The sequence below is a fragment of the Hypanus sabinus genome, chromosome 23 (assembly GCF_030144855.1).
Source record: "Hypanus sabinus isolate sHypSab1 chromosome 23, sHypSab1.hap1, whole genome shotgun sequence".
NCBI lineage: Eukaryota > Metazoa > Chordata > Chondrichthyes > Myliobatiformes > Dasyatidae > Hypanus > Hypanus sabinus.
Window position 1 is genome coordinate 8,130,144 of NC_082728.1, and position 14,288 is coordinate 8,144,431.

The window sequence follows — 14,288 nt, forward strand, 5'->3', positions numbered from 1 at the left end:
TAATGCAGACAGGTGAAGGAAAAGGCAAAGGTTGTGGAAATGTAATATAGCGCAATTAGCTGTGTAACACAAGAAGGTAATTAGAATTCATTAATATTGTAAAACTGGTAGAAATCAGGAAGCACTGACAGAATTCTGGTGAAATTCCTCATAAAAAATCTTCATGTTGGATGGATGGAGGAAGTTGCACATTTTTGAGTATACTCAATACAGAAAGGCTGCTGGAAATTATGGCACTAGATTGAAAAGGATGCTGTCGGAGATGAGTAAAGATATATATTTTTCAGAGAACTTGTGCTATCTTCACTGTGAAGAAGTAAAAATTTTAATATTTTGAAAGCATTTATTGCAGTTATAGAGTCACATTGCACGTAACCAGGACCTTCTGCCCATCTCATCCATGTCATTGCCCAGTGAGCTTGTCCCATGTGCTCTCACTGGGTCCATAGCAATCTAAACCTTTCTTGTCCATGCACTTACATATATGACATTATAAGGTCACTAAAGTGTCGACCTCAACCTCAATTTCTAGCATCTCATTTCAAATATGCACCACCTTTTCCATGAAGAAGCTGCCTCTGATGTCCTTTATAAATATCTCACCTCCGATCTTAGCTATGCCTTCTTGTTTTCAGCACCCCATCCCTGGCAGAAAAGGTAATGCCCTTCTACCCTGTATATACCAGCATCAGGTCACCCCTCAGTCTCCTACATTCCAGGGAATGTAGTCTACACAACCCTTCAGTGCAATTCAGGCCCCCAAGCCCAGGCAACATTCTGTTACAAAAAAGGACTGTTAAGATGGGAAACAGCTTCTTCCCCCAAGCTATAAGACTATTGACCTCTCAGGACTCAGCACATATGAAGCGTCAGTAGCTTTATACTGTTTACTTTTTAAACTTCTGTCGTAAATACACCTTAATATTTGTAGTAACATCACTTGATGTGTTTTGTGTAAGTTACATACACTGTGTACCTTGTTCTGGAGGAACATTGTTTCATTTGGCAGTTGTGTACTGTTGAATGACAAAAAACTTGACCTTAAATCTTTTCTGCACTCTTTCCAGTTTAATAACACTGCTCATATAATAGGGTAACCAAAACTGTACACAATACTCCAAGTGTAGCCTCGCCAACCAGTTATGTATTGTCTTATATATTTTGCAGAAAATAGTTAAAATGTATTTCCATCAGCTGCAAATCAGGAGCAAAGGGCATTAACTTGCTATCAATACAAACCAAAAAAAAAGGCAAGATAAAAATGTAAAAAGTTTATCAGAACAATGAAGACAGTACTATCACATTAACAAAACCAATACAGTCATATTGCAAATGGAAAGGTGCAATAAGGAAGTATATAGGGGAGATAAGAAAACATAATTAGGATGTAAAAAAAAAACAGGGAAATAAGAATACAAATTAGTACACTAGGTCAAAGTGGTTAACAGTTTACTTTCATAAATCTAAACTAGTGATAACTCATACAGTCAATTAACTGCGTCCTAACTGAATTATGTACAATTTCTTTCACCCTAATACAGTGGGGATATCCTTGCACTTGACTTTGTATTGCAAAAGGCACACCATGGTGTGAATTAAGTCAAAATCCCATCTGAATTGTAATTGCTCGATCTTTATTTCAACTTGTCTGTTTACCAACAGCAAACCTATGTCCCTCAACAGCTCAGTGAGTGTGGAGCCAGGCCATGGTGATACTGCAGGCACATTTTAATATATCCACTGAAGTAAACAGACAAGCTGCAAAAATGAAATTCATTTTTATATCTGGGAATAGAAATCTATCACGATAAATTACACATAAACTAAATTGGTTTATTATTGTTATGTGCACTAAGGTACAATGAAAAACTTGTATTGCAAACTCTGCATGAAGATCTATTCATTACAACAGGACATTGAGATAGTACAAGGTAAAGCAGTAACAATGCAGAATAAAATCTAAAAGCTGCAGAGAAAGTGCATTGCAGACAAACAATAAAGTAAAAGATTATAAAAAGATAGATTGTACAACCAAGAGTCAACTTATCATACAAAAGGTCTGGTAAAGAGTCTAATAACTGTGGAATAGAAACTGTACTTCAGCCTGCTGGTACATGCTTTCAAGCTTTTGTATCTTCTTACTGATGGGAGGTAGAGAAGACAAAATGTCCAAAGTGGGTGGGGTCTTCAATTACACTGGCTGCTTTTTCAAGGAAGAAAGAAATGCAGACAGTATCCATACAGGGGAGGCTGCTTAGCCATATCCACACTCGAATCTCCTGCAATCACAACAGAAGAATTGCCATACCAAGCCATAATGCCTCCAGATCAAATAAATTCCATGGGTCAAAGACGACATAACAAATTCCTTTCGCTTCCTGAGCAAGCACAGGCACTGGTGAGCTTTCTTGGCTGTGTTGTCTACATGATTGAGCCAGGACAGGCCATTGGTGATGTGTGCTCCTGGGAACTTGAAGCTCTCAACCCTCGTGACCTCAGCATCGTTAATGTAAACGGAAGCGTTTGCATCACACCCCTTCCCGAAGTCAGTAACCAGCTCTTTTATTTAGCTAACCATGAGGGAAAGATTGATATCATGAAACCATGTAACCAATCGCTCTATCCCTTCCTGTACTTGGACTCATCGTTATTTAAGTTATGACTTAGTCGTATCATCTGCAATTACATGCAGCGGAGTCAGGGGTCAAACGTGTCACCATCTCACTGGTCACTCCAATAAGGTGGTAGTGCACTTGGACACAGTAGCCACTCCAGGTCCAATCAAAGATGTATTTTTGTCCTGTACATGTTTTTATGAGCACGAGTAACTGATGGATACTAAGAACATCAGCTACTACAGAATTATCCTATCAGTGAGCTGCCTGATAGTGACGGAGCTGGACTTACTGTGTACCTTTGTTGCATTGTCACCTGGATTTGTTGCGATTCATTGTGCCAAGAAGGTGCATGGTCCAACAAACAGAGCAAGGATTGCCTTGGACGTTTTTATTAAGATCGCAAGATCCTGTTGAGCACTGCTAACATAGCCTGGTTCATTGGCATGACTGGCGGGGGGGGGGCTAGGTTACAGTAGGTAATAGACCCATGCCACGGGGTTACCTGGTGCAGCAGATTAGGAGAGGAAATGATGAGGTGATGTGACAGAGTCACTGTGGAGCATGCTGAAATCCGTACTGGATCGGGGACTGGCCCCTCCTGTTGGTGCTGCCCTCTGGTGTTCACTCAATGGAAGAACAAGCAGGACCAGGATGGCATCCCATAAATCTACAGTCATGCCAGTCAGGGAGTTGGACTATGGCTTTTTTTGTCACTGTATATTTTTCTGAAACCATAACCATATGTGCTATTTGTGTTATATACTCTGTGCTGTTGGCAAAGTGATTTGCACTATGGCCCCGGATGTATGCTGTTTCATTTGGCTATATTCATGTATGGTTGAATGGTACTTGAACTTGAACAGCACCACTGTTTAGAATAATCATAACAGAGGTGTCGCTGTTTCTCCTCACTAACTGCAGTTTGCCAGAGGAAGTCAAAGGTCCAGTAGTAAAAGGAAGTCCCAGGTCTAGAAGCTTGGAATTACCAGAATCAGGTTTAATATCACTGGCATAAATAGTGAAATCTGCTAACGTAGCAGCAGCAGTATAATGCAATACACGATATTGGGGGGGGGGGGGGGAAGAGAATAAATAGCAGTGTGTGTGTGTGTGTGTGTGTGTAGAGATATATATATATGAAAATTAAATTAAAAATACTGCAAAAACAAAAAAAAGAAAGTGAGGTGGTGTTCATGGATTCAATGTTCATTTAGAAATCAGATGGCAGAGGGTAAGTAACTGTTCCTAAATCGCTGAGTGTGTGCCTTCGGGCTACTAATAACAATCAGATGTCTTGGATACTACAGAGGAGGCTACCCATGAAGGAGCTGACAAATTTTACACCTTACTGTATCTTCTTTCAGTCCTGTACAGTAGTGCCCCCCCCCACCCCCACCATTCCAGACAGTGATGCAACTTGTCAGAAAGTTCTCCACGGTACATCTATGGAAGTTTTCAATTGTTTCAGTTGACAAACCAAATTTCTTCAAACTTCTAATGAAATATAGCAGCTGTCTTGCCTTCTTTCCTGCTGTATCAATATATTGGAACCAGGTTAAATCCTCAGAAATATTGACACCCAAGAACTTGAAATTGCTGTCTCCACTTCAGATCCCTCTATGAGGATTGGTTTATGTCCTCACATCTTACCCTTTCTGAAGTCCACAATGAGCTCTTTGGCCTTACTAACATTGAGTGCAAGGTTGTTGCTGTGACACCACTCAACCAGCTGGCATATTTCGCTCATGTACACCCTCTCGTCTCCAACTCATATTCTGCCAAAAAATGGCTTAGCGTTGGAAAATTTATAGATTGCAGTTGAGCTATGCCTAGCCACACAGTCATGAGTAAAGAGAGGGTACAACAGTGGCCAAAACATACATCTCTGGAGTGCCCCAGTGAGATTTATTGTACTGAAGCTGGAGTTGCAGTCAACAAACATAGTCTGGCATAGGTGTCTTTAATGTCCAGATGCTCCAGGGATGAGGGTAGGGCCAAGGAAATTGCATTTGCTTTGGTGGTAGTTGAATTGCAGCAGGTCAAGGTTGTCTGGGAGGGTGAAGCTGATGTGTGCCATGACCAACCTCTAAGCATATCACGATGGTGGATGTCACAGCCAATGGGCAGTAGTCATTATGGCACATTACCTTGTTTTTCTTAGGTACTGGGATGATAGAGGTCTTCTTAAAGTGGTTGGGAACTTCAGATTGAAGCAGAGTGAAGTTAAAAATGTCTGCAATATCCCTACCAGATGATCTGCTCAGGATTCAAAGACACAGCCTAGAAACCATCTGGGCCAGACCCTTTCCATGGGTTCACTCTCCAGAAGATTGATCTTAAATCTGCAACAGTTACTGTGGGTTCAAGAACATTGAAGGCTGTTGGAGTACGTGGTGACATTCCAATCCCCTTCAATTCAAAACATGCATAGAATGCATGGTGCTCGTTGAGAAGGGATGCACTGTTATTGGCAATGTTGCCTGACTTCATCCTGTAGCCCATTAAAGCAACGTAACATATTCCACAAAACAGAAAAATACAAAGTTAGCTCCTCAAGTATACTCGGGATAAAGAATGGAGAAGCACTATAAAGACAATCTATTCTTCTGATAAGAGATGTTTTCATAAGGAATAGAATCATAATTGAGGTTAAAAACTGAAATGAAAAGTAGGTAGGAGTAAATCTGAAACAGCTGTCAGAAGAAGCCTCTTTACTTGAAAGATTGATAACCATAATAATTTACTAAGCAAGAGAACAGATGCTAAAACACTGGGCAAATGTAATTAGGTTTTGTAATTTGAGATATAAATGGATTACATTTTTTCACTTTTTTTTTTCATTTGTTCTGTTAACATTTCATCTTCATCTACAGTAAAACAAAGGCATTTGATAGACCTTCAGGAGGATATCAAAAAAATTGCATTTAAACTTGTATTCTAATTCAACAAGATGTTGCTTTTCTAAATTTAATAGCAGCAACTGTCGTGCATGGGAGAAAGAGTCAAATTCATACCTTCTATTGATGCAGCATCCACCATGATCCGTTGCATCAGGACGGGTTCAGACCCAAAGTCAAAAACTACAGTTTGGCGAAAAGTTCCAAAGATTTCTGTGCTGAATTGTACACTAACTCTATATATACAATGGTCCATTCCATTCTGAGCCATCTTTCCTCCTCCAAGCCACTCTTGACAGTTCTCCGGTACTTCTTGTACCACCTGGGTGTTGAGGTCTCCAACAGAAACAGTCATAATGGAAAAATGAGGACGATGAGCATCATAGAGCAAGGCTATCCGATTCAGCAAACGTGCAGGCTGAAGAAAGGGGAGAGGTAAGGGGGAGATAACAAGTATTAATCTACCCAATACTAACTGCAAAAATATCATTTATTTTCAACTACACTTAACACATCTCCATCTTTCATCTTTTTCATTTCCCTTGTGAAATTTAATTCAACCTACATTTACTCTTCTTGATAAATACTACACACTGCTTCCATGCTTCTAAAAAAAACAGTTCTGTCCTGTTTTAACACCACTTAAGGCTCATATTTCATCAAACCCAATTGGACTTAACACTTAAAATTCTGGATCACTGAATAAAGTAAACTACTGCAGGTCCTCTTCCAGGAAATATTCCTGATCCTGCCAAACTTAGTTAATAACTAAGGTAATGGTAATATCATTTCTTAATTCATACGAAGTATTCAGGTCCATTCAAAACTTCTCTGGTTAAATGGGTTTACGGTGTTTTGTTTAATCATTTAGTTTGACAACTTTTTGCCATACAATGCAGTCATGAATCAAAAGCTCACCACTCACATAGAAATGACAACTGCAGCTTTTACAAATCCCTGAACCAATGAAAGACTGGCAAAATGTGAAGTGGAAACATTCTAAAGCTGATTTCTCTGATTTGTGAAACAAGACAAAGATAGTCATTTCACCCATGTATCAACACATCAGTCTTCAAAGCTCTAACAATTGATGGAATATCGTTCAGGCTTTCATCTGTTTGATCAAATTAAATTTTAAATTGTATACTTTGCATCATGCCTGTCAATGCTGGACATCTAATATAAAATAATAACTTCCATGGTATATATCAATTACCAGATCTGCAAGAACTGGCAGTGGATAGAGTAGTGGAGTGGGAGGGAGCGTTAACCACTAATCATTAAGGGCGCAGCCTCGGAAAACAAGGACATCCCTTTAAAACAGAGATGAGGGGAAATTTCTTTAGCCAGAGGGTAGTGAATCTGTTGAATTTATTGCCACTGACAGCCATAGAGGCCAAGTCATGGGATATATTTAAAGTGGAAGTTGATAGGTTCTTGATTAGAAAGGGTGTCAATTGTTACAAGGAGAAGGTTAGAGAATGGCGTTGAAAGGGATAACAAATCAGTCTTGATAGAATGGCGGAGCAGACTTGATAGGCAAAATTCCGCTCCCATGTTCTTATGGTATTATTAATCTTCTTTAATGTTACTGGCCATAAAAGAGGAATAAAGTGATAAGTATAACACCAGCTATGCTCCTCAGCCCCAAACAGAAGTTCCGTTTGAGAATGAATTGGTGGATAAAACCTGGGATAAAGTAGCATTTGTCTGTTACACACTTCAAAAGCTTCAAAATATTACTATAAGTCTGCAAATCTTAGAAAAAAATGCAAAGACACTTACTTTACAATGAAGTATGAAGGTCCATAGTTGACTGGATTTCTTGGTTGTCACGGTTATTGACAACCCTGGGCTATGTTCCACTGCTACTCCATCCAGGGATTCACTGAGCTTTAGAGAAAGAATACCAAACTGCTTTAGTAAATCTGTGCTCCCAAGGAAAGCAAATCAAAAATAAACTACAGTAATATTAATCTATCCAACCTTTTATTCTAGACATGGTGAAAATATATTATTTCAATTTATACCAAGTGCAGCAATCAATGTCATTACCCTTTGTCTCTCAGTCCAAAAAAATAAGTTGCTACCCAGTCTGGCAGCCTTCTTTTGTCAAGCTTACTTTGCAGCAAATTTTGCCAATTCTACTGAACTCTTGGCTGGGTTGAAAGGTATTCACCCTCCAGTGCCCCGATAAAGTTGGAACAAACAAAGCATGATCAGCAGTTGTGAAATTGTGGAAAATGTAAGAACCAAGCCGTTCAGTCCAATGTTTATCTTTTATACAAAACCATCAAAGCAGATTAATTAGATCTTCATATCTGTGACTTGACATCCTTGATTTAAGACCAAAAGAGAACCAAATAATGAGTCATAATGACAGATGAAATGGTCTCCCTCCTCTCCCTCCATTGGTGGCATTTACCAGAAGCGTTGTCTACAAAGGGCTCAAAGCATTGTTGACGACTCCTGCCACCGGTCCCACAAACTCTTTGACTAACTACAGTCAGGAAGGAGGTACAGGAGCATTAGGACTAGGTAACAGCTTCTTCTAATGAATACCCTGCCACCACCAAGGCTTCATAACTTGGACAACAAAATGTTTACTGTTTATGAATATGTTTATTGCTACTGTTCACCTGTGATTCATACTGTATGCACTTTGAATTACATTTTGTTAACCCATTTGTGGTAATATTTTGTCATGTGCTGTTTGTGATCTGGAGGAACATTGTTTCATTTGGTATATATATGTACAGTTAGATGATAATAAAACTTGGAACCTGAACTTGGTTAAGTTCCACTTCAGCCAATTTACGGGATATTTGGCACTTATTCAAGAGCATGTAAATGAATGGAAGATGCAATCAGTCTGAATGTTACAGTAAATTAAAACTTCTTAAAAAATACATATTTTTTAATTATTCATTTGAGTGCACAACTCTGCCTGCCACTTTCCCACCAAAAGTTACCACACTTTCTGAAATGTTCAGAATTAACAGTGGACACCAGGGAATGTGAAAGGCTGGTTATGAATGTGGGATTTATTTCCTCTCTTACTTGAAATCTACCAAACTGATTTACACACCACTTTTTCTGGAGATAATGAGTTCATCCATTTTTCAATTAATGTTTCCATATAATTCCCAATAGATTGTTTATTTTCCTTTTGTTGCTTTAAACGCATCAGCCGTGAAGAGTAGCGTTTCTGCCATTCAGCCAACTCCTCTTGCGAGTGTGCAGATGTACACTGTGCACCATATCTACATATTTTTTGTTCTACAAATCTGAAACAAAAGAAAATACATTCATTGATTTTACCTCAGGCAGCAGCTCATCTCTGATTTCATGGGTTTACATCAATTGCAGATTCCCCCATGTTTACACTCACCAAAAATTTGGCACATTTCAGCAAACTTTGCTTCTCCTATGCTTCAAATGCATTCAGGTTAGGGTTGATCTTTTCTGAAGATCTATTCTGGGCCCAACATATTGATACAATTACCAAGAAGGCACGTTAGCAGTTATATTTCATAAGGAGTTTGAGAAGTTTTGGTACGTGACCAAAGACTCAAGCACATTTCTGCAGATGTAATGTAAAGAGCATTTTTCCTAGTTGCATCACCATCTGGATGGAAGGGGGCCATTGCACAGGATCAGAAAAGCTACAGAGGATTGCAAACTCTGCCAACTCCACTACAAGCAGCAGTCTCCCCAGCATTGAGGACATTTTCAAAAGACATTGCCTCGAAAAGATGTCATCTATCATTAAGGACCCCCATCACTCAGAACATGCCCTCTTCTCATTGCTACTGTCAGGGAGGAGGGACAGGAGCCTGAGACATACATTCAGTATTTTAGGAACAGCTTCTCCTCCGTCACCAGATTTCTTAACAAACAATAAGCCAATCCATCAACACTACCTCACTATTTCTGCACTTTTTCCCCACTACTTATTTAATTTACTTATGCAATAAATTTATATGTATACATTTTATTGCAATTTATAATTTTTTATGTATTGCATGGAACTACTATCACAAAACAACAAATTTCAGTAGTAAATGTTAGTGATATTAAACCCGATTCCAAAATGAAGAACTTGTAAAAAGTTATAATTACTCTACCTTCTTCAAAATTCCTATAGCTATCATTGATTGAAAGGCTGATGTCACATTTTGACATTAAAATCTGCTTGAACCAGCCTTCCTCCTTTCATTAACAAGTTCAAGAACCATTTTTCTCTCTCCAAACATTAGTTGTGTGCCTCCAGCCTAAACAATCTTTACCCCATAGAGTGCCACATCATGAAATATAATAACTACACCACCTACCTCCTATTTCTACCTTAATGTGCACCCCAGCCCATTGGAATTTTTGCTCCTTTACAGCTCCTTTTGCCTCCTATTCTCAACACTGGTGCACCACAAAATTGCGCCTTCAGACACCTACTCCACTACAAAACTGTGATCTGTTCCCAGTCCATCCACAAGTTTGCAGATCAGTGGGCCACATCCCAAATAACAATGAGTCAGAGTAAGGAAGGAGATAGGGAGCTCAGTAATATTGTGTCATGACAACAAACTTTCTCTGTCAGCAAAACAAAAGAGCTGGTGATTTACTTCATGAAGGAGATGGTGCACATGCTCCCATCTACATCAACAGTGTTGAGGTTGAAGGGTGTGAGCGCTTCAAGTTCCCAGGAAAAAACATCACCAACAGTCAGTCCTGGCCCAAACACCTTGATGTCATGGCCAAGAAAGCTCCCCAATATCTCTACTTCCTCAGGAGACTGAAGAAATTTGGCACGACCCTGTCACTAGTTTTCACTGATGCACCATTGAAGACATCCTCTGTGGATACATAAAGGCTTGGTATGGCAATTCCTCTACACGTGACCATAGAGAACTGTGGACACACGAGAGTTGTACACACAGCTCAGCACATCACAGAAATTAGTACCCTGTAGCGGTGTGCTACACGCAGCGCTAAAATTACGACACGGAGTCGGTAACTGCAGTCGAGGGAAAAAACTTTATTCCAAATCTTCAGCCTCACTTTTAAGCCTCCCTCAACCTGCCCCCCATGGCGCAGAGGCTCCCAAGCTCTGTGCTCGCAAACCCCCGTAGGCTATCTAATGGTGAGTCGGTTCGGATTTGCCAGGAAAAGGGTCGCCACAACCCTCTCCAGGAACCTGTCTGTATTTCTTGCTGCTTCAGTAAAGCAGCCAGCATAATCAGAGACTCCACGCAACCCAGACATTCTGTCTTCTCCCCTCTACTATCAGGCAGAAGATACAAAAGCCTGAAAGCATATACCACCAGGCTCAAGGTCAGCTTCTATTTCGCTGTTATCAGATTCTTGAACAGAGCTCTTACATGACAAAAGGAATTCTTGACCTCACAATCTATCTCAATATGATCTTGCATTTATTGTTCATCTACAAGGCACTTTCTCTGTAGCTTTTACACTTTATTCTGCATTTTTACTGTTTTACCCTGTTCACCTCACTGCACTGGATAATGATTTGATCTGTATGAATAGTAGGCAAGACAAGCTTTTCAATGTATCTTAGTACATGTGACAATAATAAACCAACAGCACAAAATGCCTGGACTATTTTGCATTCAATACTGAGATTTAGCTGCTCATGTCCTCGAAATGAACTCGGCAGACAGAAAGTGCTGTTGCCCGTGCTCTCATGAGGCAAGACAAGCATAACTGGCAACTATTAACATGAAGATGAGAGATCGATAAGAGAATGAATGCATGCACCAATACAACAAGGCTGTCAAGAATTAGTTACATCACACAGTTCTTAAGCAAAATAAAAAGGTAATTTCAGAAAAGCAATTAGTACTTTTAATGTAACAGTTATCCAAATTTACCTTTTGCAAAGTGTGTATTCTTCACTACAGGTGACACCCCGAGGTGGAGGGCGGAATTGCCATCCATCTTCAGAATCTGCAGTGATTATTTAAATACGTTTAAAGCATCTATTTATTCTTCTATAAAGTAGTCCATTTAGTTGTTTTTTTTTAAATTAAAACACCAGCACAATGCAGCAACATGTATGGCCTGGTTAATATCAGGTAAAGAATCAAATAGCCAAAGATCATTCAAGCTCAAAGGCTTGTTCTGCAAGCCAGTTAATTTACTCAGCCATAGCCAATTTCCAAAGTAGTTAGCTGAGTGAGTTCTAGCAAATGACCAGAGACAAAACCTTAAAAAAAATTATCAAAACTTTCTAATGTTGCAGATAATTAAACAGATTAATTTAAGTCATTCACAACTGCAGCTTGCATCTCCACCCCCATCAATAACATTAACGTCTCAACAGAATAATAATCACATTAGTCTTGATTATCCACCCGTTTACTTAGGTTCACACAGGAAGGGAAATTATCTTTCAGCCCAATTAGTTCATGCTAACCAAGATTTCATCTAAGCTAGTCCCAAATCCCTCTAAACCAGGGGTTCCCAACCTGGGGTCTACGGACTCCTCGGTTAATGGTAGGGGCCCAAGGCAAAAAAAGGTTGGGAACCCCTGCTCTAAACCTTTCCTATAAACTCCTGCTCTGTGTTCCCGTCCAAATGACTTGAAAACATTATTAATGCCTCAGCCACTTCCTTTGGCAGCTCATTCCGTATACTGACCACTCTCCGAGTGAAAATGTTGTCCCTCAGGTTCCATGTAAATCATAATACATTGATAATTGTCCAACCAGAGTTTTAAAATCTCCACCTTTGAATCTCACATCTTTCGTAAAGTATTAATTCTTACAACTGAACTGTTCCAATGCCGAAACCATTATACAAATGAAAATTAGACTGTTGATGTTCAGAAAACCAGTTAACCACAGTGAACAATACAGGAGAACTTGAAGATATGCCATTCAGACATCCACTAAGGTGGTACTTCATTGAGAATTAGTATTCAGAAGCAAGACTTGTGCTGCTATGTTCCAACTCTCAATGACATTCTCAAATAGTACCTAGCACCATCTGGGCCACAGGATTTGGTGTGACCATTGGAAATGATTTCAGTTATATTAGTCATTCTCAGACTGGTTTTAATTCAATTCAAATCCAAAGATTTGAGCACTTGATAAATGATTAATAATCCAGTCCAAAAACTATTATAATACTCTTGTCATTTTAATTATTTGGTTGTGACGCAATTTTGCAACAACTGGTGGACATGTTTCTTTGTCAAGTGTTTTAACGATGATGGAGAGGCAGAAAATTTTAATCCTTGGAACAGACCTACTTTATCAATTACCTTCCTCTGTCTCTTCTAAGTATGCTGACATCAGTTTATTGCTCGTGATCTGCAATGTAAACGAAAAATAAAGGTAAGGCAAGAAACAATTCTTTCCTTGGTCTCAATATAATTTTCAAAGGATGCCATACACAAAGCAAACAGCTTTCCTGATGCTGGTGGGTGCCAGTTCCACTGAAACGGCATACTTACGCTCAAGTGACATTTTAAAGGCTAGTTTTATTTGTTGGCGCGGGATGAGGATACATCTCTAGCAGAGGAGGTGTATGGCGCTCCTTTCTTCTGCTAGCCTGCGGGTCACCCTTGGGCAAGGTGTAGCACCTGCTTTGACCATCCCCCAACAGGGTCATATGAAACCATGGGAGCAGTTGGTGGATGGTCATATGAGCAGCTGGTGTGAGTCACAAATCCTGGTTCTGCGACCACAGACACCAGGCAGGCAATCACTGAAGAGTATTGTTAATGGCTGAGGTCAACCGTCTTGCAAAGACACTGCCCAGAAGAAGGCAATGGCAAACCATTTCTGTAGAATTTGCCAAGAACAATCACGACTGCCCATGTTATCTGATGTGGCACATAATGATGATGATTTATTTGTCACATGTACATCGAAACATAGTGAAATGCGTGGTTTAGCTAAATCTGTGCCTGAGTTAATTACATTCAACTAATTAACCAATCAGGCAAGCCTGTCTCATAAAATACTCATCTGAATCACTGACATGAAGGAAAGCTACCAACACTTTCTTGGTTTGCCCTATGTTCAGTGCTGGCAGCGCAATGGCATTGCAGGGCGTACAGCTGCAGAATCCAGATTCCATTCCATTCTCTGGCGCTGTCTGCATGCAGTTGTACGTTCTTCATGTGAATTCTTCCAGTTTCCTCCCACATTCCAACAATTTGGGGGTTGATAATGAAATGGCTCCTGTAAATTCTGTTAGTTAGTGGTAAGAAATGGAAGAACTTGGAGGGAGGCTGCAGTGGTGGTGAAGAGTGGAATGCTTGTTAACTGGCATGAGAAATAACGGATTGAAGTGGAATAAATGTGCATTGGGATAGCTCTGGAAGTCAATGTGGACTCCACGTGCCTTCTGTGTTATAAGGAAATATGAAAAACAAGATCAAGATCAACTCTGCTGAAAGCCCATTAATCTCTCCACACAGATGCAGCTTGGCAAGTAGTTCCAACATTTCCTGTTTCGATTTTGGATTTACAGAATATATATTATTTTGCTTTTGTATCAATCACATGATAATGATTGATAAAAAGTGATGCCTAAGAGACCACAGACTTGACTGCATACAATAAAGAATCCAATAGCACCTTTGGGAACGCTAAATTGATGGAGATGGGAGGAAAGGTTAATCCACTACTTGTAAAGGTACATATTTCCAAAATTGCTGTTAAACGTGTAGTGTCCTCAGTGATAAGTAATGAATCTTCCAATGATTCTACAAACACAATAGTACACTGCCAGAACAAAACTTAAC

At 39.6% G+C, this 14,288-nt stretch overlaps 1 protein-coding gene across 6 annotated transcripts in view; it reads right to left on the reverse strand.

Moving 5' to 3' along the window:
- helz (helicase with zinc finger) overlaps positions 1–14,288 on the reverse strand; it is a 300,135-nt gene that overhangs the window by 212,267 nt on the left and 73,580 nt on the right. For all 6 annotated transcript variants that reach the window (XM_059948283.1, XM_059948286.1, XM_059948285.1 and 3 more), the window contains 5 exons: positions 12,798–12,846; positions 11,404–11,479; positions 8,604–8,802; positions 7,301–7,408; positions 5,633–5,933 (listed from right to left, as the gene is read on the reverse strand). In XM_059948283.1, coding sequence (XP_059804266.1) covers positions 5,633–5,933; positions 7,301–7,408; positions 8,604–8,802; positions 11,404–11,479; positions 12,798–12,846 — 733 coding nt within the window. The remainder of the gene's footprint in view (positions 1–5,632; positions 5,934–7,300; positions 7,409–8,603; positions 8,803–11,403; positions 11,480–12,797; positions 12,847–14,288) is intronic.